This window comes from Cucurbita maxima, unplaced genomic scaffold (assembly GCF_002738345.1).
Source record: "Cucurbita maxima cultivar Rimu unplaced genomic scaffold, Cmax_1.0 Cma_Scf00012, whole genome shotgun sequence".
Classification (NCBI taxonomy): Eukaryota; Viridiplantae; Streptophyta; class Magnoliopsida; order Cucurbitales; family Cucurbitaceae; genus Cucurbita; species Cucurbita maxima.
In genome coordinates this window covers 5,168,630-5,193,629 of record NW_019272028.1, presented here as the reverse complement: position 1 = coordinate 5,193,629, position 25,000 = coordinate 5,168,630, and the positions used below count along the sequence as shown (strand labels likewise).

General features: G+C 37.5%; 1 protein-coding gene and 1 long non-coding RNA gene across 4 annotated transcripts; one reads left to right on the top strand and one right to left on the bottom strand.

Moving 5' to 3' along the window:
* Positions 1-11,327: 11,327 nt before the first annotated feature.
* Positions 11,328-13,640, bottom strand: LOC111487389. 3 transcript variants are annotated; one of them, XR_002719060.1, is made up of 3 exons: positions 12,271-13,107; positions 11,697-12,126; positions 11,328-11,605 (listed from the first exon to the last, which is right to left on the bottom strand). It is a non-coding gene; the product is annotated as an uncharacterized LOC111487389 (long non-coding RNA). The 3 variants fall into 3 exon arrangements; XR_002719059.1 differs by lacking the exon at positions 11,328-11,605 and adding an exon at positions 13,114-13,640 and having other exon boundaries at positions 11,645-12,126; positions 12,271-13,017; XR_002719058.1 differs by lacking the exon at positions 11,328-11,605 and having other exon boundaries at positions 11,645-12,126.
* Positions 13,641-21,868: 8,228 nt separating this feature from the next.
* LOC111487386 (major extracellular endoglucanase-like) lies at positions 21,869-23,480 on the top strand. The gene is made up of 3 exons (XM_023134772.1): positions 21,869-22,279; positions 22,370-22,967; positions 23,062-23,480. Exons 1-3 carry the CDS (start codon positions 21,869-21,871, stop codon positions 23,478-23,480), a joined length of 1,428 nt encoding a protein of 475 aa, XP_022990540.1.
* The last annotated feature ends 1,520 nt before the right edge of the window (positions 23,481-25,000 follow it).

Here is a 25,000-nt window from a genome sequence, read left to right as displayed (position 1 = left end):
ACGCCATATGAGGCCTGGTACAACAAAAAACCAGCGGTACATCATTTTCGTGTGTTCGGCTGCGTCGCATATATGAAGGTAACACGTCCCACCTCGCCAAGCTCGATCCCAGGGGGCTGAAGGTCATCTTCATCAGCTATGAACCTGGGAGCAAGGCGTACAGACTATATGATCCTGTAGGGGGGCGAGCTCACGTGTCTCGCGACGTCGTCTTCGACAAAAGCACCTTCTGGCAGTGGAATGACGTGATCGAGGCAGACCATAATCCAAATCAATTTACGGTGAAGTACCTCGTCACCGAGCCAGAAGAAGGAGGAGCCTAGCATCAGCAGCCGTCACCGCCGCCAGCAGGTGCAACCCCTGAACCAGTGGAATTCGCAACACCACTGACTGCGGATTCGACGCTGGATGCCGATCACGATACTGATCTGGAGGCCAGGTACCGGAGGATGGACGACTTAGTAGGAGGAGGTGAACCACCTGGACTGGCAGTGCGCGAGCTCGAAGAAGTGGCCGAACTACATGCCATCAGTGCAGATGAACCGAACACCTTCGCTGAAGCAGAAAAGAACCCGTGCTGGCTGAAGGCAATGCAGGAGGAGATGACATCCATCACCGAAAACCAGACGTGGAGTCTGGAGGATATGCCGCCGGGACACCAAGCCATAGGGCTCAAATGGGTCTTCAAACTGAAGTGCAACGAAAAAGGAGAAGTTGTGAAGCACAAAGCCCGTCTGGTGGCGAAGGGCTACATCCAGAAGCAAGGAGTGGACTTCAAAGAGGTATTTGCGCCAGTGACAAGGTTAGAATCCGTTCGTTTCTTGCTGGCAATTGCAGCACATTACTCTTGGGAGGTTCACCATATGGACGTAAAGTCTGCTTTTGAGGGAGAGCTGAAGGAGACTGTTTATGTCCGACAACCACCTGGCTTCCTGGACAACAACAACCCCAATAAAGTATTGCGCCTGCACAAGGCACTCTACGGGCTTCGACAAGCTCCACGAGCCTGGAACGCGAAGCTCGACAGTACCTTACTGTCACTGAAATTCAAACGTTGAGCCTCTGAGCATGGCATGTACACGCACGGCCATGACAAGAAGCGACTAATTGTGGGAGTGTACGTCGACGACCTCATAATCACTGGAGGTGACATGGAAGTCCTCGGAAGGTTCAAGAAGGAGATGTCGAAAAACTTTGAGATGAGTGACTCGGCGTGCTCAACTACTATCTCGACATCGAAGTGCAACAGAATTCTACCGGCATCTCCATCTGCCAAAGCGCATACGCAAAGAAGCTGCTGGACACAATTGAACTTGTGGACAGTAATCCTACAAGGACGCCAATGGAGGCCCGACTCCAACTAAGGAAGGTCGGCACTACGACGACAGTCAACTCCACCAATTACCGCAGCATTGTCGGGAGTCTGCGCTATCTGGTAAACTCTCATCCTGATCTGGCTTATTCTGTTGGATATGTGAGCCGGTTTATAGAAGCACGTAGGGAGGAGCATTTAGTGGCTGTCAAGCGCATCCTGCGCTATGTAGCCGGAACCAGAGGCTGGGGTGTAAGATACTACGCAGGGAGCGGAAAGGAGAAACTCAAGCTAGTCGGCTACAGTGATAGGGACATGGCCGGTGACGTTGATGATCGTAAGAGCACTAGCGGAATGATCTACTTTCTCTCAGGTGGCGCAATCTGCTGGCAATCAACAAAACAGAAGGTAGTTGCTTTGTCTTCCTGCAAAGCAGAATACATCGCCGCTTCGATGGCAACAACACAAGGGATCTGGCTTGCGCGACTAATGGAAGAACTCATCGGGAGAGAAAGTGATCCATCAATGCTATACGTAGACAACAAAGCTACGATCTCCCTAATCAAAAATCCAGTTTTGCATGAACAAAGCAAGCACATAGAAATTAGATTCCACTACATTCAAGAATGTGCAGATCGATGGCTCATCAAAATTGATTACATCCGAATAGAGGAACAACTTGGAGACATCTTCACCAAGTCCCTGGCGCGGGTGAAATTTGAAGAACTACGCTCAAAGATCAAAGTTCAAATAGTAAATTAGATACACTACAGGTTTTAGGAGGAGATTGTTAGATAAAACCTGAGTTTTTACAGTTTTTCCTTATTCACACGATTTTAGAAAATCTCCGTTTGACCATTTGACAAAACACGTCAAATGGATCCCCAAAATTTTAGACGGAAATTTTGTAGGGAGTGACACAGATTTAGTTGGCCACTCTCCGGCCATATTTAGAATAATTTATATTTTAAATAGGAGATTTGTTTAGAATAAATAACAACCTGATTTTGAACACAGTAAGAATTCATTATTCTCTCTCTCTTTACGCATCTTTTTTCCAACAACCAATTTCCTCTCACCGAATAATACAACAACCATTTCTTTAGGATGTCCACTAACCACTAAATTAATTAGTTTTCTATTGTTTTTCCTATTGTTTAGAGTTGATTAATTTTATCGTTTCTAAATTTGTAAGTTTGTAACGCTATAAAAGCCAACCATTTGTTTTACAATGCAATTGGTATAAGAGCCATGTCCTAAACTTAGACATGACAATATAATCCTCAAATATCGAACAAAGATTGTGAGCCTCGAAGGTGTAGCCAAAAAGTGACTAAAGTGTCGAACAAAGGGTGTACTTTGTTCGAGGGCTCTAGAAAAAGGAGTTGAGCCTCGATTAAGAGGAGGCGGTTTGAGAGCTCCATAAGCCTCAGAGGAGGCTTATAGTGTACTTTGTTCGAAGGGAGGATTCTTGAGGATTGCTGGGAATGAGTCCCACATTGGATAATTTAAGGAACGATCATGGGTTTATAAGTAAAGAAATACATCTCCATTAGTATGAGGCTTTTTAGGGAAGTCCAAAACAAAGCCATGAGAGCTTATACTTAAAGTGACAATATCATAAAAGAGCCGTGATTGCATAAACAAGACACTCGAAGATTTTAAAGTTTTGACAGCTTCACCCCAAAATTTTGCACGCATCTCTTTGCACTTTAATATCAGGCCATCTCTACAACCATTTGACTAGGTCTTTCGCACTTTAATATCAGGCCATCTCTACAACCATTTGACTAGGTCTTTCTACTACGCCATTTTGAGAAATCTCTTCATGCTTTCATTCTCGCAATAGTCTTTAAAAGCAGTAGATACGAACTCTCCTCCACGGTCAGTTCTAAAGCTCTTAATCTTCTTGCCTTTCTCTACCTCCACACTGATCCTGAACTTTTCAAATACCACTAGTGTTTCATTCTTGTTTTTCAATATAAACACCTACATAAATCGTGAAAAATCATCAATCGTGAAAAATCATCAACCAGTAACATGAAATGTTTGTTACCTCCATAAATCATTGGTGAAATAGGTCCACATAGATCTCCATGGACGAGATCCAATTACTCCTTCGCACGATATGTTATTGTTCGTGGAAAAGGAGTCCTATGCTGCTTTCCAATTAAACATCCATCACAGAATTGATTAATCTGGGTGATTTTCGACAACCCTTCAACCATTCTTTTGTCATTTAATGGCTTTAAAGAGTGAAAATTCAGGTGTCCATACATCGCGTGCCAAAGCCAACCATCGTTAAGGATATTTACCATTAAACACACAATCCGCAAGCTTCTGGATTGTCTGGTCACCATAATAATCAAGCTCCTGACCCTATCATATATCTTCATTACACTGTCCTCTATCACAATTTTATTTCCACTCTCGTTCAGTTGTCCCAAACTTATTATATTGCTTTTGAGTTTGAGTATATAATAGACTTGCGATAAGATCAAGTGCTCATCGGTTTTGCATTTGAAGAGCACTATTCCTCGACCACAAATGTCTATTACAGAGTTATCACTAAAACGTACCTTTCCAACAACATATGTGTCAAGCTCATGAAACACCCTTCTTTCTCCTGACATGTGGTTGCTTGCTCCAGTATCTAGGTACCAGGAATTTTCAGCTCCAATATTGGTTGGTGGGAGCACTAAAGTTTCATTCAACATCACAAAATCAGGCTCTTTATCACGTGTAGTTTTAACTTCACATGCCTCTATCATCAACAATGAAGACTCTTCATCCTTCTACATCTCTATCAAGTTGAGTTGTTTGTCTTTTGTGGAACACTCTGATGGGAAGTGGCCTATGCTGACACATGTAACATTTAATTTTGCTTTCGTCAAATTTCTTCTTCTGAGTTTGTGACTCTCCTTCATCTCATTGATGTCAGTCACTTCTCCCACGACCTCTCCATCTTCCACGACCCCGTCCCCTGCCTCCTCTGGAACTGCCTTGATCTTTCCCTTCTTACATTGAGGATTTTGCATTCTCTTGTCCCTTCCATTCTGCACGAGTGAGGAGAACGATTTTCTCTTTTTCTCCAAACCCTTGCAACCTTTCTTCATGTGCCTCAAGTGATTCAATAATCTCATCAACAGATTTCATTTTGAGATCACTGAACTCTTCAATCGTTGAAGTAATTTGAAGAAACTTTGCAGAGGTGGATCGTAGAAGCTTCTTAACTACTTGGATATCATTTACAGTATTGTCGAGGCCTCTCAATTTGTTGACAATAATGGTGAGTTTTCCAGAATACTCATCAATACTTACTGAATAACTCATTCTCAACGCTTCAAACTCACGCCAGAGAGTCTACGTTCTAACTTCTTTCACTCCTTTCTTATCTAGATTCTGTTATCTTTGACTGAGCAATTCGCCTAATGAGAAATACTTGTCGAAGAAAAATTGTCGAAGAATTTGTTGGGAGAAGAAAATCAGAAAAGTGGAAAAGAATGACGGAAAGAGGAAGAGTAGGGAAGATTTGGGATTTGACTTTGCTGAAAAACACGGTGCAAATGTTTCTCATTTAGTTTGGCTATTTAAAATAAATTATATTCTAAAATTGGTTGAAGTGGCCAACAAATCTTGCACCTAAAATTTGTTCGATCTCGGGTCATGTGGTTGTTTGTCATGTGGTTGCTTGCTCCGTTGTCAAGGTACCACATGGTTGTCTCCACGCGGTCTTCTCCTTTGCGAGTGCCAGAACAATTTCTTCGTTGAGCATCAACAAATTGTGCATCTTCTTGGCCAACATCAGTGCGGGCTCTTGATCTTGCGTGAGTGTGAGGTTTGACTCCTCATCTCACTTCTTCTTGGGGCACTCGACTGCATAGTGCCTATATTTTCTACAAGAGAAACACTTGATCATACTCTTGTCCTTCCAAGGGCTGACATTGTCATGGGTTTGTGAGGTCTTATCACGACCTCCTCTGCCACCACGTCCACGGCCATGTCTTCGACCACGACCATGACCTTTGTTTTCCTTGTTATGGCTGCCACGTCCCCTCGTACTTGAAAAGAAAGTGTCAGTCACATCATTCTTTTTTGTTCTTGCAAGCGACTCATGTGTGAGTAAGAGGTGTTTTTTCTCTTCTTTGTCTTCATAACCACGAAGTCTCTCCTCATGGACCTTAAGATGACCAACGACCTCCTCAACTGACATGTTCTTGAGGTTGCTGAACTACTTGATGGAGGTAACAACTTGCATGAATCTTGGGAGAACTGCTCGAATGAACGTCTTCACAACGGAGATCTCCTCCATCATGTCGCCTAATGAATGGATGCCGCTGACGATCATCGTCAACTTCATGGTAAAGTCATCTATTAACTCGTCGTCCTTCATGCGGATAGCCTCGAACTCACTCTTCAAGGTCTGTACTTTTGCTTCCTTGACACGTTTCACACCCACATGCATTGTTTGCAGCGTCTCCCACGCTACCTTTGTCAAGTCCTTTGCCAACATGAGAAGAACTTACTCTAGAACTACTTGGTATATGACGGCAAGAGCCATCCTATCCTTATGCTTTTTAATGCCACCATGCTCGATGGCGTCCCACACTCCTTGTGCCTGTAAGTTGATACGCATCTTGATCGACCATGCTGGGTAGTTACTCTTCGTGGATAATGGGTACTGGAGCGTTACACTCCTCTCTTTTCCGCTCTATATCGTAGTCAGTTTTCCTCCGGTGACTTTGTATGGTGACGACATTTTTTTCGGCATCCTAGAAGCTCTGATATCAAATGTTGGAATTGACCCATGATCGGATGTCGAAACAAATACAAGAGGCAAATGAAAAACTTGAGGGGAGAGCTTTTAGGAACAAAGGAAACCTTAAGCACTTTTTTGTTGTGTTGTTGTGAACCTCGCATACCTATAATGAGTATTTATAGTGGAGAAAACACTAGCATGTTTACTAAACTTTCTACTCTGCTAAAAACTACTAACTATTTTCCTAATTAAAACATAAAATTTAGTCCACACCCACAAAACTTCTGTCCACAATTCTACGTCTATTAATAATTCTCCAAAAATTACTCAATAAGGTAGTGACTTATTCTACTAAGTCAAGTTTAAAATTACTCAATAAAGTAGTGACTTATTTTACTAAGTCAAGTTTATAAGCTCACACAGCTTCCTCGAAAATAGATAAAGGATTCAAGTTAATGCTTACCCTAAGTCATACAACCTCTAATAGAACACGAAATAGTAAAGCTCCCTAGATCCACAAGTTTTGTAGGACGTTTGCATTTTGATGTTGCATTACAATTGTTTGTTGAGGCCAAGTGTTGATTGTGTTGATAGTGTAATTTTACAATGGTAAGCAATTAAACATGTGTGAACAGAATCTAATACGTTGAATTAAAAAGATTCATTTTAATGTTTTAAAGTTTTTTCTTGAGATCCCAAAATTTAAAACAAGCCCGTTGATAACCCTTTAAAAGTAGAGTCATATCAAGTCTTTTTGTATTTAATATGGCACTCGTATTCACCATTTTCTCATTATTTATCCCATTTATTCTACTTCGTGAGTATGAAATCGTTTATTGCGGTCCAACATGAAAAAAATATGATTTTGCATAAATCGATCTTAATTGTACATTTAATTGAGTTATGTGGTAAAATTTCAGACATTTATGTTGAACTAGGAGGTAGTAGCAAATCTGGAAATAAATGGGGGATGACATGAAAATTTTAAATCCACCTAAGCAATCCAAGTGGGTCATTGATTACCCAATGAGCAACCTCCTATGTGAATAACTTATTCCTTTTCAACCCTAAAGGCCCAATGAGGAAGTGAACCCCAATGAGGAAGTGAACAATTTATTCATTTTCAACCCTAAAGGGACCTCATGCTCAATATAAAAGGAAAAGGAAGACCAAGAGGAGGAGAGCCACACTTTGGGAAAAAAAATCGAATTACGCATCAGCCTCTGCTGCAGTGAACTGCTGTGAAACCAGAGAAGAAGAAGAAAACCCTAATCCAGCAGCTGTTGAGAGCAGAAGGAAAAGAAGACCAACAAGAATTGATTAGGGCAAAGAGGTGGACGTAAGAGCTCAAGAGAAGGGAACTTCCATTGACGAATGACAACAAACCAGGATGACTCTTTATTTCCTTATTCTCTTTCCTTATTCCATCAATTTTACATGATGAAGATGTGGATTCCTTTGTTTAATTCAGTTTATATAGAGAGCTAAACTTAATAGGGGAGACGAGAGAGTTTTATATAGTTTAAGTATGTTGACGGTATGATTTTAGTTTATTAAAGAGTTGTTGTTAATGATTTACATGTATGTTTAATTAGTTATTTTACGTACATAGTTGTTCTCTTATTCTGGAGAAAGAGGGAGCAATGAAATCCTCTTTCATACTCTAGTTACATACGAGGAGAATTGAAAGGTAATAGAAGGGTCATGAATAATTCTTCTACTAGAGCCTTGTTAATAGAAATTAGAATGATTATGGAAATAATCACTAACCCTCGAAAGTGGGCTTGAGAATCTATTAAAAGGAACTAAAATCTACTACAAAACTCAACAACTTATCTATTTAATAGAGATAGTTCAACACCATTCCGAGTTGGAGAGGTTCAGAAGAGAAGCCGAGGTTCAGGTTTTCCGTCTCTTAGTCGTTCCTCATTATAATTGATTTTCTCATCATTTTCTGTTTTTCGACAGTAGTGGCACTCTGTTTTAGTTTTGTTCAAGTAGTTAAAATCACCGACACCCATTTGAATGTTACCCAAAAACTCACTTAAATTCCAGTGATAAAATTAACAAAAAATGTAGGTTTCCTGTGAAATCGATAATTTACTTATTACTTGCTATTTGTGACAGTGTATACTTGCAATTATTCTTATGAATTTTACATCATTTTATTATATACATCCACAAGCGATCACCCGTCTTCTTATGTTCCTCCTATAAATAAAAAATTTGGTGGTTTAAAATTTTTGCAAGAAAAGATCAGGCTACACCTGTAGTAGTAACTCAAAATAGGATTAGAAAATTTAGACATTACTGTTTGTATTTGTGTTGCATAAATAAACTAGAAACCAAATTCAAATGATCATATTTATACTATGTTAAAACTTGGTCCATAGATCTGCAATAGGTGAGTTCTCAGCACATCATTAATATGTTATAATTTTAATCTTAATCATAAAGTATGATTTAAGAGGTTAGAATACAAAATGTTTTCTCTATTTTCATTAATGATTAAAAGAATTTTTGCAACTTTGGAGAATATCAAGAGTCTTGAAATTTAAGTTTTACAACTTTAGTCAATTGTACATTTAATTTAAAACATAAAACATCATTTAAAATTATAGAGTATTTGTGAAATAAAAATAAGAGATGTGGTAATTTAAAATCAATTACGATTAACGACACCACGGTAAAATAAAAAAGTAAATTTCAATTAGAAGACGCGTTTTCAAATTTATTATAAATGGAGAAAATCGATTTGGCATACATTTACAAAACAATATACAAAAGACTAAAAAATATAAAAATGGATTGATGCTCTAGAACAACCCTCTTTGTGACCACATAGCTTTCGAACACTCTTCCCCTTGGATTGACACTTGAAAAAAAAAGAATGAGAAAGGGAAAGGGAGTGAGTATATAAGTATACCGAGTAAAATACCTATTTGTAGTCTCTCATCGCATCCTTGACCTAGCAAAAGACCCATAGACTTTATAGGTGTGTTGCTCTTGCTTTGCACATTCTTGGGTAGCTAGCTTTTCCTATGCAGCGGTAATCGATGTCCAGCGTTGAGGCATCACCTCAAAGAACTCTTTCTAATAGGTGGGGACAAGATGAAGAGTGTCAATATGCTCGTCATCAATGAGAGGTAGCTTGCAAACTCATCCCACATGCCATGTTGCTGCCCAAGGTTGGTTGAGCTACCCCTGTACGTGCCAACTCCACCAAGTACCCGCATGATCAATGATTTCCCACAATGGATCCACCGTACAAGGTAATCACTTACTACCCGCATGATCAACGCTTTCCCACAAGATAGATCCACTGTGTAAGATAATCACTAACAACCTGCTGATCAACACCCTCCCATAAAAAAAATCCACTGTGCAAGATAATCCAACAAACTATCAAGTCACATGTCCTTAATTGGCCTCACATCTAGCTCAATAGCACCCTATCAAAGTGGAAAGGTAGGTGGAAGCTTCGCAAACACCGTAATTGTTATTGGCCTAAGACGCTGTTTTTGTTTTTCAAGGTTTTCATGGTGGTCTTCTAGGTCTTTAAGGATGATTTGGCAGTCTTGACATGAATTCATGTCTCCTAACTTCTTAGTTTTAACTCCCAAAGTAAAGATTAGTAAGAGGTACTAGGGGTCTCACCCTCTAGTCGTCTCTCACGATTCTATTGTGCTCAGACTACTAGAGGCATTCTATCCTAGGTCGTGGCTTAGCCAAACTCACGCAGTCATCCTAGTCTCAAAAAATTGCTACTAATTCTCTACAAAAAGAGTCACATCTTAAATCGCCTAGATTTGATGTACAGTTAATCATGCATTGAGTCACAAAAGCTCAACGGGGCGATAACAACCATCAAGCACCTAAAGCATAAATACTCAGATTCTCATTCACTATATTAGTACGATTACGAGGCAGTAGTAAATAACCCATTACATCATGCGGTGAGTAATTTAGTAATCTCAATACTTAGTGTGACTATTCTCATATTTATCCAATCGTCCTAGACTTAGGTCATACCGAATCTAAACACCTAAGATTTGGTTTTACTAGCATGCATACAATTCAAAACGATCCCTACTAGCATTACTTCCTAAAATTCGTGTGGTTATTTACATGGATGACGTGTTAATCACTCGTGAATGTATTCAGTAAAATGGTGTAAAATTCACAAAGATAAATGCAAGTATATATTATCACAAGTAGCAAGTAATAAGTAAATTATTGATTCCATAGAGAACTTTTTGTTTTCGGTTACTTTTGTTGCTGGACATTAATTGAGTTTTTGGTATCATTCAAATGGGAGTTGGTGAGTTTAAACTATTTAAAAAAAAAATATGCGTGAAGTGTCAATTGCTTTCGAAAAACAGAGAGTAACTAGAAAATCAACCATAAAAGTAATGTTTGGGAATCTATTACATGGATTTTAGCTCCTTTTAATAGATTCCCAAGCCCACTTTCTCCTCTATGTTATTTCTATTAACAAGACTCTAAAAGAAAATTATTCTTAACCCTTTAATTACCTTCTTATATCTTTGTAATAGAATTAGAGTATTAAAGAGAATTTTCTTCCTTCCTCTCTTCTTCAAAATAAGAGAACAACTATATATATGTAAAGTGATCAACTAAACAAACATGTAAATCATTAGTAACAACTCTTTAATAACCTAAAACCACACCGACAACATGCTTAAACTACATAAAACTCTCCCGCCTCCCCTATAAGGTTTAGCTCTTCATACAAACGGAATTAAATAGAGAAACTTTCATCTTAATCATGTAAAATTGATAGAATAAAAAAAGAAAGTAAAAGATCACGGAGTTATCAAGCTATGTTGTTGTTCAATGAAAGTTCCCTTTTTTGAGCTCTCTCATCCACCTATTTAGGTGGATGCCCTAATCTATTCTTTTTTGTTTTCTTTTCTTTTGTTGCCGACCGTTGTTAAATTAGGGTTCTTCTTCCTCCTGCCCTCTAGTTTTAGTGCAGCTGACTGTGTCTTTTCTGTTTTCCCCTTTGGTGGCTCCCTTTCTTTTAGTGAATTTTTTTCCCTTTTATATTCTTAATTGCTTCCTATTTAAGGCTCAAAAGAAGCCCGTTCACGTAGGAAGTTCCTAATGGTATAACACATGGCTTGTTGATTTGGATTATAATTTTCATGTCATACCTCACAATTTTGTTTTCCAAATTGCTTCAATATGAAGATCAACAACAAGGTTGTTTTTAAATTTGCTACAGTATTATGGTTCAACATAAATGTTATAAAATTTTACTAAATAACTCAATTAAATATACAATTATGTTCGATTTATGCAAATTGATCTTCTTTTAATGTTACCCACAATAGACTATTTCATGCTTACTAATTAGAATAAATGGAGAATTAATGAGAAAGTGGTGAGTATGAGTACAAATTTAACTACCAAGAGGCTTTGTATAACTCTACTTTTGGACACATGCCTTCTCGAGCTAGCTTTTCCAAGTGTTAGGAGTTTCAAAATTTATGAAATTTCTCTCGTAAATCCTAATTCAAGTAAAATAAGAGTTGGTGATGAAATCATAATAAAAAAAAAATTATGAATGGATGTCGAAATAAACAAAAAGGGGTCACTCACACGCCTACACGCTCTTACATGAGCATAGATGGTGGCCCATGCACAACCCTCACATGCAAGTACCACATGCCCTAGGGAGGAGAAGTCGCACTAGCTGGGCAATACGTGACATGTCAATCTTTCGCTACATAGGATTTCACGCAATTTTCCAGGTAGACAAGTGGGTCAGGTCAGACAAGTGGTTTGGTATGCCAGCGCTAAACCAAGTCGCACCTTAGCTCTCAAGTCGAGTGAGCGAGTCAGATCGGTTCATTTGGGTTTGTCGCTAACATTGTGACGCATTGTGCATCTCATAATTTAACGCATGTCTTTGGCGGAGGTCGAGGGGCTTTGCTCCTCTCTTCGTGATATGTGTCATCATTTGGTTCATCTCCTTCACTTACATTCAAACGTTTTCCTTCCAATATTTTTTTAATTTTTGTATCATTCCCTAAGTAATTGAGATCAAAATGATTTTTCATGAAAATTGTAGAAGTCTAATCCATCTTTACTACAATATTTTTCTTGGATTTTTTTAGTTGACCACAAACTAGAAATAAAGGAGTTGAAAGTCGGCTAAAAGTAATCTTCTTACCATTTTTTGGGATTCACTAAAACTATGTCTATGAGTCCGAATCAACTTCAACATCTATCATAAAACTTGTGCGAAATCCTCCTGTAAGAAACATATTAAAAATTTAGACCTTAATTCTAGGAAAAGCTCTCAAATTTGAAGTAAAATCTAAATCAAGAACCTAAAATGCTTACCTTCTATTCTTCCTTCCTAAATCAAAAAATTCAGAAATTGAAAAAACTTGAAATTCACCCTCCAAGCCTTCAATATAATTTATAAATATAATTTATCATTAATTTAATTCTTATGATTTTTTTGAAAATTATTTCAAAATTTTGGTGAGACAATAATACCTTTAACAATTATGAAAAAAAAAAACAACAATGATTAGGATTTTTTTTTTTTTTTTTTGGGAATCCAACTATTGTCAATTTATTCAAGGATCAATTAATAGACAATTATTACAAATAATGCTTTTAGTTCTAAATAAAAAATTATAGTAACATTTTAACCAATGAGTTCATTTTCACATCTAAATTTAAAATTTTAATGCATAAAGTATATTAATGTTTATAGCTAAACAAATAAAATTTAAATTATTATTTAATTTCAACAATATTTGAATTAAAAAGAAAAAAAAATAATGATAGTAAGACCACAAAGAGAATTAGTGTTAAAAGGAAGATTCACAAAGTTGCAACACATCACCCAAAGCTTTGGACCCTGAGAAAGCTACCCTCCTTAACTGCTTCTGCTCTCTTCAAATCTCTATCAAACCACACAAATTTAACAGAGAGATATTCCTATACAAATTAAGGGTCATTGTAAAAAGTTAAAAAAACAAGCTTTTTAACTATTACTTACTGAATCATTCTCGACAAAGGATGAGTTAGTTGTAGTATGCGTGTGAAAAGTAAATTAAGGAGGAGCTCCCTTCAGTCCAATACATGACAGTGATGATCAAAGACCGCTCCTCCATCGTTAGATCAGGAGCTCATCTCACAGCTTCGGCATCTCAACGGTGGAAATTTTGAGTATAATAAGCTATTGAACTAACGAATGAGCAGCAACCTTTTGAGCCTCTACTGTCTCGGGATGAACTGAAGAGAGCTCCTTCTTTTTCTGCACATAAACACAATACACAATACTTATGAAACCCACATCTTAATTTACTCCATATAAGCTAATAAATTAACTTCATTCCTTTGTACAATCTAATTCAAAATATTGAAACCCACCAACAAATCCATCAATTAAAACCACAAGAAACGGCTTAAATTAACCCAAGTCATCTGAGGAAGAGAGAGAGAGAGAGAGAGAGAGGTGAGGAGTAAGAGGGGAGCGGGAGGGGGAAGTTTAAATAAGGTTGGAAGGAGGGACATGAAGATCCAGATTGGATTTGGATTTGGTAAAATGTTGAAAATGTTTGAAACATTTCTTAACTTTTCTATCATCTTTCATGGTACACTTTGCTTGGTTATCATGTCATACACAGCTGGATGGCTCTAAAGCCTAATTTGTTATTCATGTCACTTTCTTTTGTCTCCAAAAAAAGAGAAAAAAAAGTTCGTTCATAATATTTGTAGAGCTTAGGGCACCTTTTCTAAGTTGGATTTAATAATAATTTAGTTTTTTGTTTTTAAATGTTAGGTTTTTTTCTTATTATTCTCTATAATATATTTGATGTATACTTAAAAATATATATTTGTGTTGTCACATATTCAACGATAGACGCTTCTAATGTTATCTTGCAGTTGGCATTAGGATCTTCGGAGTAAAACGAATGGATCGAGTGTACTTTGTAAAGAAAATTATAAAAAAGAAAGCGATTAATTTTTATGCAAGTAAGACGGCAGGAAGATGATCTACATCTACAAAGAAAGAAAGAGAAGCATCAAAGGGCTGATTATTGGGTCTAGCTTCATAAAGAGTGACTGGGACAATCTGATGCTACACACTTTTGATGTGAAAGAAGAGCCTAGAGGAGGAGAGGTTCCTGATTTTTTTGAACATTTTTTTTTGCTGGATTCTAATTGGGGATAAAAATAGGAATTCCAAAGAGTAACAAGATGGTCGAGTACAAAGCGGGCAGACATAGGTAGCCGTTAAGTTATTAATTTTGACTTGTAACAACCAAAAAAAAACTTAGCTACGAATGAATTGAGATATAAAAGCCAACTTTGACTCGGCTCTCCTCACAAAGACAACTATAACTTGTGTGGTCGCCGTTCTCGACCCATTTTCCTTCAGGCGTTGCCCTCATGATCCCTTTCGTTGGCTTTCATCTCCTTTGTCATAAACATATAATAATACAAAAAAGAACACAGATAACTCACATACTACGTGTTAGCCTGACCTTGCTTGTCGAAGTCCAATTCCAACTATGGAGTTCCACAACGTCACAATTAGCACACATTAATGAACCTAATATCTCACCCAACTCCCTATTTAATTCAAAAATGACACATTTTAAATTGACTAAATAGTCTCCTTATTGACCTCAAACGCTTCCAAATGCATAAAAATTGAGCCCACAATACAAAACAGAGTCTTTTTAGCCCAGCTAAGTTGAGGGAAGCTGTCGAATCGAGCACAAGCCGATTGTAAGGACGGAGCCGAAGCACAAGCCATGACTAGGAGAGTGGATGAACTAATTCATGTGCATTGTGGCACAACCTAACTATGAAAAGATTTGGTTGTGATCTTCACGTTGCGACAAGCAAAACACCGACCCTCAAGTGGTGCCCATTCGAGCATGCGAGGGTCTAAACGAATGTCATGATGCGATTGGGGAGAACGGTGCATCATCCAATACACCACACATAGTAGGGCATTGAAGAGAAGACAAGACATAAGCAAGATAGGGGCAAAGAGAAGTGAAGCTGTAGGAAGACCAGAGAAGTATCAAGGCAACGATTGTCACATGAAGGTGGTCAGTTGAAGAGTTGGTTGAAGTGTAGTGCCAGCACGAGGTTGTGTTATAAGCTTTCAAACATCACTACTATGAGGGTTATTCCACGATGAGTAAATATTGTGGTTGGCTTACAAGCCTCATCCTGAGTGGTGCACTATTGTGTGCGACTCAGAGAATACGACGAGCGAGGCTATGGTGGCCAAGTTTGGGGTGCGCTCCCCTAGCCTAGGCGAGGATATGCCAAAGCTAGTTAGTTTGTTGTAGTTTGTCTAGTGTGTCATGAGTCGAGTTCGAAGAAGGGCGAGGGAGGCCCTAGAGGGAATAACCCACAACCATAGTGCAGTTGTTTTGCCATGCTTATGTTGCGAGTCTAGGAGACCGAGGGACAGTCTATCAATGGGATAACTCTTAAGTAGTTCATAGTTTCCCTATTCATTTTGAAGCACATATTTCCAATGAGTTTGTCAACAGCAAGTTTAAAGTCAGATTGCCATCGAGGATGATGTTGTGATTAAGTGGAGGAGAGTGTCACAATCTATGGAGTGATTGTGCCCCCAAGTAATCATCGAGGACAATAACTAGTTTTAGTGGGGGAGAATGTCACAACCTAACTATGAAGAGTAGTAAGTTGTGACAAGCAAAATAGTGACCCTCAAGTGGCGTCCATCCGACCATATGAAGGCCTAGACGAGTTTCATGATGCACCTATGCGACTGAGGAAGATGGTACATCATCCAATACACCATACAGAGTGGACAATGAAGAGAAGACGCGATATAAGAAAGATAGGGCCAACGAGTAGACAAGAGTGTCACAGATAAGCCTGTTAAAGGGTCAGGTAGGGCCCCAAGCCTTAACCTTGAAAGTCGAGATTCTGAAGGGAATTTAGATATGCAGTTTGGGAGTCAAGTCTATCCATATGAAATAAGAAAGCTCGCCAAATTTGGTGTCAATCGGACACAGGACAAACACTCCACAACACCGTATGTTCCTTCGTTGAAATCATGTTTACAACTGCTAGTTTGGAAATGCCTCAAAATGTACTTTAGAGGGGACATAGTGTCAGCTCTCCACCATTCCTAGGTCCTGTGGCCTAAACAAGCTACCATGTTGTACATATTTTGCCACAACGTGGGCGAGCATCGTTAGACAAGCGTCTCAAGCATCTTCTTTTGAAAAAAATCTTTCAAGGAGAGTACCAAATAACATAGGTGTGTCGGTATTGCGTCCTAGCCCATGTGTCAGAGGTTGGATTATGCACCTACTATCTTGAACGAATGTCTAACACCCCATGAAACCTAGATGGATGGATGTTCCAATGAGATGGTCAAACACATGGGTTAATTTCCAAGATGGAAGAGCTATCTCGAGACATGGGATGACATCACGATGTATGGATTTCGTTGTTGAGAATCAAGATGACAATAAGATGCGACATTACATTGAGAGAATTTGACCCCGAGTAGAGGCAAGGTTGAAGTGAATGACTTAGCCTAGTGTAAAGGTGAGTCGGTTGGGTCACAGATGATTAAATATGCACGTGCAGGCAACATGTGTTGCCTAACAAGTTTGGATTCTGCACAAGTGATGTTCAATAGAAGAAGAAAAACCTCACTGAAAGTCTGATGACGCCACAAAGTTGGAAAAATGTGAATGGAGCTTGACTTCCCCCTAAGACTTATCGCGAGAGTGTCAAGATCATAACACCATACGATTGAAGATGTATGACAGTGACACACTACACGTAGAGTTTAAGCAAACTTGGTGTCTAGATCGTTTGCAAGCTAGGTTGCACTTGATGCTGGCTTGACTCTAGGCTAAATTGGATCGTGAGTTGATGGGCCAAAGACACCTGACAAATGATGATTAAGACGAGATTCGACATTTTTAAACCATGAAATGGTCGGTTTCCATTTCAGTTGTAGGTGTATTAGTCAGGTCGTTGGACTGTCAAAGCTGAGGTTCCGAGCTTAGTTCAAATTTTGAACCTAAAGCATGGTTTCGTGGCTAATTTCTTACCTAATTTCTTCTCCAATTTATCTCCTTTCTCTTCTACAATTTTCTCCCTTTAAACCCCTATTTTATGACTTTTGGCCTTTTTTTTTTTTTTTTTTTTCACTTCTTCACTCCTTTTTATGGTGGATTCGTGATGAGATCTCCTAAAACAATAGAGAAAATTGATTCTTTATCCTTAATACAGTTGGAGTAAATAATAACAACAATTTGGTACAATCAAAGAGAGAGAAAAAAACAAATGGAAAAGACTTATTAGTGATGCCCCTTCAAATGAAGGTTCTTATTTTACATTAAGATAGGTTGGTAAATACTTGCTAAGCATCCAAACATGAAGCATGTTATGCACGGCAGAGAGGGATAATCATAGGGTGAGTCGAGATGCCATTCGTCCAATCTGATTTAGGATCTCGAATAGCTTGATGAAGCATGGGCTCAACTTACCCTTCTACCTAAATCTTAGAACACCCTTTATTGGTACCACATTTAAGAATACCTTCTTGCTTACCTTGAACTTCAGATTTCTATAACTCACGTCACACATAGCTTTTCTATCTATTTTGGGTCATTTGTATTCTGGTCAAGTTCTTTTGCATGACCTTATTAATTGCGTGGACCAACTCTGGTCCGAACAATTCAAGTTCACTTACTTTATCTCAGCATAGTGAGTACTTGCACCATTTTGCATATAAGACCTTAAATGGAGCCATACAAATAGTTGTCTGTAGGCAAATTCTACTAGGTGCAAGAGTCCCAACTACCAAAAAAGTCCAACACATAAGCAATCAATCAATCTGTTTGTTTGTAAGTGGAAGACAATATTGAAGTTATGTTGAGTACACAATATTTTCTTAATGTCGCCCAGAAGGTTGATGTAAAACGTGGGTTTCAATCTCACACAATTGATATTGGCATTTTGTGTAGTCTTAACAATCTCTCTAATGTATAATTATGCTTAATTATTGGTGAAGAAGTACTTCAAACTCTTTTGGTCTAGAAAACATATAATACCTCCAAATTTTCATTGTCAATACAATTGCTGCTAGCTTAAGGTCACGATGGGAGGAATAGGCATTGACCTTCCCATGTTGCATCAACATACATCCCTACCATTCCTTTGAGGCATCACTATACACTACATAGCCTTCTGAACCAACTGACACCGTGAGTACTGGAGTTGACACTAATTTGTGCCTCAATTCTTGAAACTTACTCCACATGTCTTAGTTCACCTAAATGGACTACCCTTCCAAGTCAATTGCGTGAGTAGCAAGGCTACCTTAGAGAAATCCCGCACAAAGCACTAGTAATAACTTACTAGTACTAGCAAGATGCACACCTCGTAGAACAAGCTAACTTAGTAACTAAACTTATAAATCTTATCCTTTGAAACCACAAGTCTTAAGAATGAGATAGGTTATAGCCAAAAGTTACACTTACCGAACGTAGCATATAATTTATTCTCCCTAAAAATCATCAGAACTCTATTGAGGTATAGTACATGTTCTTTGACTATCTTGAAATATACTAAGATGTCATCTACATACACAATAACACATGTGTCCAGACACTCCTTGAGTACTCTCTTTATCAATCCCATGAACGTTGGGAGGAGTATTTGTGTGGATAAACAACATGATCACAAACTTGTGGTGGTCATACCTTGACATGAATGTTGTCTTTGGCTCCTCCTTTAGCATGATCAAGTGATAGCCTGGTTGCTAGTCAATTTTGGAAGCATGGTCGCTTCCTTGAACTAGTTGAACAAGTTCTCTATGTGAGAGATGGGTACGTATTCTTCACTGTTTTGTTATCCAACTCTTGTAATCAATGCACAAATGAATTAATCTATCTTTCTTCTTAATAAATAACATTGGTATGTCTCGAGGAGATATGCTAGAACACAAGAAACTTTCATCCAATAAGTCTCATAAATGTACCTTGAGTTCCTTTAGTTCTACCAGTACATGGAGTAAAAAGTCTAGGAGATAGAGTCGATACCTAATTTGGGCTTAATGTAGAAATCTACCACTTGTGAACGAGACACTCCTAGTAGGTCCTCATGAAACATGTTGGAGAACACTTTCACTATTAGAACCATAGCCATAGACTTTTCTTCCCTCTTTGTGTCCACCACACTGTCCAATACACCTTTGGCTCTAGCTGAATTTGTTTTCTCATTTTCACCATGAAAACTACCTTGGGGTAGATTCGATATTGGTACCTTTAAATTTAAAACTGGTTTGTAAGGGTGGCAGAACACCTCCTCTTTTCTTAGTTAAGAAGTTACATTTATACCCAATTATTTTAATACTCCTAAATTTTATAGGTTAACTTAAATTTTATCATAACACTTTAAACCCTAACTTGAAGATGCATGTGAGAAGACTACTAAAAAAATAAATGGAACCACTAATTATGTATAAAAGATAGAAAGAAAGAGAAAGTATAGGAAAAATAATGATTGATTTGAGAGAAAAATAATGCATTCACCAAAATATGTATTCACTTTATAAAGATATCTCCAATTATTGTGTCTAGTGGATGCTTGGCAAAGCCATTGATAACCATTGGAAATTATTTGTTCAACTTGTAAGCTAATAGATTGCTAATGTAGCTTGTGGAGGATGATTTCATTTTGTCTCCAAATTGCTCCCCACCTATTATCAATCATCAGAGGCTAAGAAATTTAAGGGTTCTTTCTTTGGATCGAATACTCAACTAACTAAATCATATGTCCTCATCGAAAAGATGGAAGAATCAAAATTAGTGACTCTTCTTGTTGTAAAAAAATAATAATAATAATTGAAGTATATCAAAACTTTAATGTGAGACCCAATAGCCCCAAGTTGAAACTCAACTTCGTTTGTCAAAAATATCTAGTATCTCTAAAATTATAAGTAGGCTCTTTAAACATTTTGAAAATATGACTAATAGTTACTTTAATTATTGGAATATTTAGAGGAGATCTCGTGCAACCACTTTCATTATTTACATTAGACCTATCTATAATACAATTCTAACTCATTATTTCCTAATAATTGTTGTACTGTATAACTCAGGACCAATATTATCCCCCCTTTAATTATCAAAGTTGTAAACATTAGGGGCAGTTATTTTAAAAACTAACATCCTCCTCGTTGGTGGTAAATCCACATAGAAAACACAACCGAAGTATCTCATTGGTTTACCGTGAAGTGCTCCAAATTCGTGATGTTTTCCATCTTGGAGTCTCGCCTTTCGTGCTGTGTAGATATGAATCTTCAGATCTAGCCGATTTTCATTCGCCGGAAAACACCAAACAACCATTCTTCTTCTGTTCTTCCTCTATATTTCGTGTTCTCAATGTGTTGCAGGGTTTGGTGGGCAGAATGGGTGTGGGTGAACAATGTGAAGAGTGAGAGAGCGACTATGCATATTCTAATTTTTCAAAAAAGAGGATAGAAATGAGTTTAAGAAACGAGTTTCGAATGTCATTTACAAACAACAATCTTGATGCTATTACATCAGAAAAGGAATTCAACTAATCCATAGAATAAACTTTAATCTTTTCTTCCTAGTTATTAACCGATTAAACTATGACAATGATTTAAGTCAACTAAAGAAAATATCACTAGGCTATGCCTTACCCAACAAAGAAAGCAAACTTATAAAAAAGCCATTAAACATAGTATGTGACCAAATCATGGAGAAGTTCGAAAAGGAAGTTGTGTACGTGGTGGACATGGAGAATCCATATCCTTTGTTCCTTAGTGAAATTGAGTATGATCAATCGGGTCACAACAAGGCTCAAAATCAGTTCATGAGTGCATTTTAGCTTGAATTGTAGAGAATGATATTGATTGGGCCTTGTGGGCTTTCCAAGGAAGTTATATACACAGACAAGGTCATCAAGCTCTCAATGAAAGTTGTAGTGTTATGGATCACTCTTGGACCAAAGTTTGTAATACTAAACTTCATTAGTAACCAACATGTTATCTATAATTGTACCTAAAATTGGACTAAACCAAACGGTGTACATTCTTAATTACCATGACGAAAGGTGAGGGTAGTTTAGTCATTTGACGAAGTGAGTATGCAAATGGCAATATAAAGATTGAAATCAAAGCATAGATTATGTCGACGCTTTACGAAATCAAAACTTTAAAGATTCAATTCTCTTACCATAAATGTATAAATGTTCTGAAATACATTATCGAATTTGTTACTTAAGCTTAATTAATTAAATAAATAACCTATGTTATTAAGATCTTAAGTTTCTATTTATGTGTCTTTTTTTAAATTTATGTTTTTTTTTTTTTTCAAACTCCCAAATTTGTGGGCAAATTTAACGAAAAATAAATGTAAAATTTTGAAACTATACTTCGTTGTTTCAAAATTCTCTCAAACTATAAATAGAAAGTAAATAAAACAAACAAAATCAAAGACTATAAAATTGGTCAATCGAATCACCTTCACCCTTCTCTTTCTACTCTATAAATACAAGCCTCGCAGCCCTTCATTTCTCGTACTTCTCACTTCCACCTCTCCAAAATGGCAAAATCATTCTCTCTTATTGCTTTAATCCTCTTTTCTTTGTTCTCTTTTTCTCAATCCTTGCCTCTCTGCACGAGAGGACGATGGATTATAGATGCTCAAACGGGTAAACGTGTGAAGCTGAATTGTGTCAATTTGGTGTCTCATGCACAGACTATGGTTGCTCAAGGACTCGATAAGCGTCCATTGAAAGAGTTGGCAGCTGAGATTAGTAGTCGCCAATTCAATTGTGTTCGATTAACATGGTCTATCCATATGTTTACTCGTTACGCATACGAGACTATTGGTGATGTTTTAGATGGTTTAGATATTGGTGATGTCAAAAATGGAGTTGAAAAGCACAATCCTGAGATATTGAAAATGAGTGTTGTTAAGGCGTTTCAAACTGTCATTAATTGTTTGGGCTCAGAAGGCATTATGGTTATTTTAGATAACCACATTAGTCAACCGAGGTGGTGTTGCTCTCTCGATGATGGCAATGGCTTCTTTGGAGATCGCAATTTCAATCCTAATGAATGGCTTCAAGGCTTGTCTTTTGTTGCTACGCAATTCACCTGTAATCCACATGTAAGTTTGTACTATCAAAAAAAAATCATATGTAAGTCCATTATTAATATCATATTCTAAAGTCTCTCCTTTTTTTTATGTGTGTAATAGGTGATCGGAATGAGTTTAAGAAATGAGCTTCGAGGGCCATTTACAAACAACGATGCTTGGTGCTATTACATGAGACAAGGAAGCCAACTAATCCATAGAATAAACCCTAATATTCTTGTAATCATTTCCGGATTAAACTATGACAATGATTTAAGCTACCTAAAGAAAAGGCCACTAGGCTATACCTTACACAACAAAGTAGTGTTGGAGGCACATCTCTACTCGTTTAGTGGGGATAATGAAAGTAAATTCGTTAAGAAGCCATTAAACATAATATGCAACGAAATCATGGAGAAGTTTGAAAGGGAAGCTGGGTTCGTGGTGGACATGGAGAATCCATATCCTTTGTTCCTTAGTGAATTTGGGTATGATCAATCAGGTGGCAATGAGGCAGAAAATCGGTTCATGAGCTGCTTTTTAGCTCGAATTGCAGAGAAAGATATTGATTGGGCCTTGTGGGCTTTCCAAGGAAGTTATATGTACAGACAAGGTCATACAGATCCGGATGAAAGTTTTGGTGTTATGGATCACTCTTGGACTAAAGATCGTAACCCTAAACTTGCACAATTACTTCAGCTTGTCAAGAGAATCAACCAAGGTTTGTTTCATTTTTAGGCTTTTAAGTTACTATTCTCAATAATTCTATAATATTTTGGTTAGAATTTGAAATTGAGCTTTCTTTTCTTTTGTAGATCCAAATTCAAAAGCACCAATGTCATACATAGTTCTACATTCAGTATCAGGACAATGTGTCAAATCTGACAACAAAGGAGGAATTGAACTCGGCGATTGTACGGCTCCGACCCAATGGAACCACACTGGAGATGCAAGTCCGATGAAGTTGTTGTCAAACGGACAATGCTTGAAGTCTGCTGGAGATGGAAAATCACCAGTGGTATCGGCTGAATGCTCTGGTGATGGAAGCAATTGGACTGTGTCTTCCAAAGCAAAGCTTCAATTGGCCACCAAAATTGGTGAAGATAATTTTTGCTTGGAGAAGGAATCTGATGCTTCAATTGTTTTGAAAAAATGCATTTGTCTTGACGAAGAGAGTTGCATGGATGATCCTCAAACTCAATGGTTCAAGCTGGTTCCCACCAATGTTTCTTAATTTATTATTTAGTTTTAAAATAGGAATTTAGAATTTGGTTTAGTATCTTTCGAATATGAATTTTGTAGGAGTTTCAGATTGTCTTAGGGATTTTATTTTTAAACCGTTTATGAATAAGCTTTTCCTATTATTTAGTATGCATCCATCTTTTTGTACTATCATTATTGCTTGGTATAATTTTTGTTTAAAAACATACACAAAAAACATGAAACACACCTGAACCGAACCCTTTATGGGGTTTTACTTCTGTCTCAATCCCATCAATCGAATCGTTCAAATTAAAAGTTAAAAAGTGCTAATTTCGTTGAATTAAAAAGTGATGCTAATTAATTGGTTATTATTATTTGGAATACTAATTTCCAGTGTTTATAAATTTAATTATGATAGAGGATAAACAGATTGTTTTTATTTGTAAAATTAATTAAAATATTAAAAAAAAAATAGCGCTGGTTTAGTTAATATGGACTCGAGTTAACCGTGCAGAATTCTTGTTGCAGGCCTGACGAAACTATTGATTTGGGCTTTAGCCCATCTGTGTACCATGATATCAAATCCACTCCTAATACCCAGGCCTGGCCCGACAAATTTTGCAATCCGATTACTAATAATAATCGTAGTTAGGCTTAGGCTGGATAGTGTTTAGCACACTAGGTGCGAAAATGGCTAGAGGTCTCCCTGAACATAACCTCAACATGTCCTGAGGGGGGGTGGACCATACACGGGGTGAACCATACAGATAATCTAGTAGTTGGCATAAATATAGACTCAGAGTGACTTTATGGCCCAGTGGAAGTGGGTTCACTAGTTAACCTTCCCGAAGATACTAATTATTCATTGCTATGATAATGCAAGTAGACTAAGTCATAAGAACAGCTAAGATACGTCATTCAGGGTGCCAAGAAAGGGTGAACTACCTCCAAGACTTAGAGTGGAAAGGGTGAACTACCTCCAAGACTTAGAGTGGGTTTGTAATAGTCGTAATAACCATTCAAATTTTCTAGGGCCTAGATAAAATCTCATGGTAACCTACTAGGAATTGGAAATAAGAACCTACAAGTAGGTTGCTCACTAATATTTTTATACTCATCACATTATACATTTTTTTTTCTAGATGTTCACTGACTATCGGTAGAGGTGGGGGTTCGGGAGTTGTGCAGTCATGGAGGGGTCATCTTAGGGCATCAGTCTTGCCTATGTATTTTTGGGTTTTTTATATATGTATTTTTGGGTTTTTTATATTTTACTTGAAATTAAATTCTGAACCTATTTATTCCCCATTTGTAATAAACTTAAATAGCTTGTATTGATTTTTAATTTTTTTAATTGTGGTATTGTTTAGTTTTATTTTGTAAAATTTTACCTTATGTTATTTTTCTTTTATCTTCGTTTTTATCTTTCTAGTCACGGTCTGAGATTCGAAGTCTCAAAAATCGGATTATATGAGAAGTCACTTCCTATATATACTCAACCCTACTAGATCATGATTCAAACGATAAGAATCCGAAAATGAGATCACTTCT

Coding starts and splice junctions, on each gene's coding strand:
- LOC111487386 (XM_023134772.1), top strand. CDS start 21,869: ATGGTTGCTCAAGGACTCGATAAGCGTCCATTGAAAGAGTTGGCAGCT. Junction 22,280..22,369: donor AATTCACCTGTAATCCACAT/GTAAGTTTGTAC, acceptor TGTGTGTAATAG/GTGATCGGAATGAGTTTAAG. Junction 22,968..23,061: donor TGTCAAGAGAATCAACCAAG/GTTTGTTTCATT, acceptor TTTCTTTTGTAG/ATCCAAATTCAAAAGCACCA.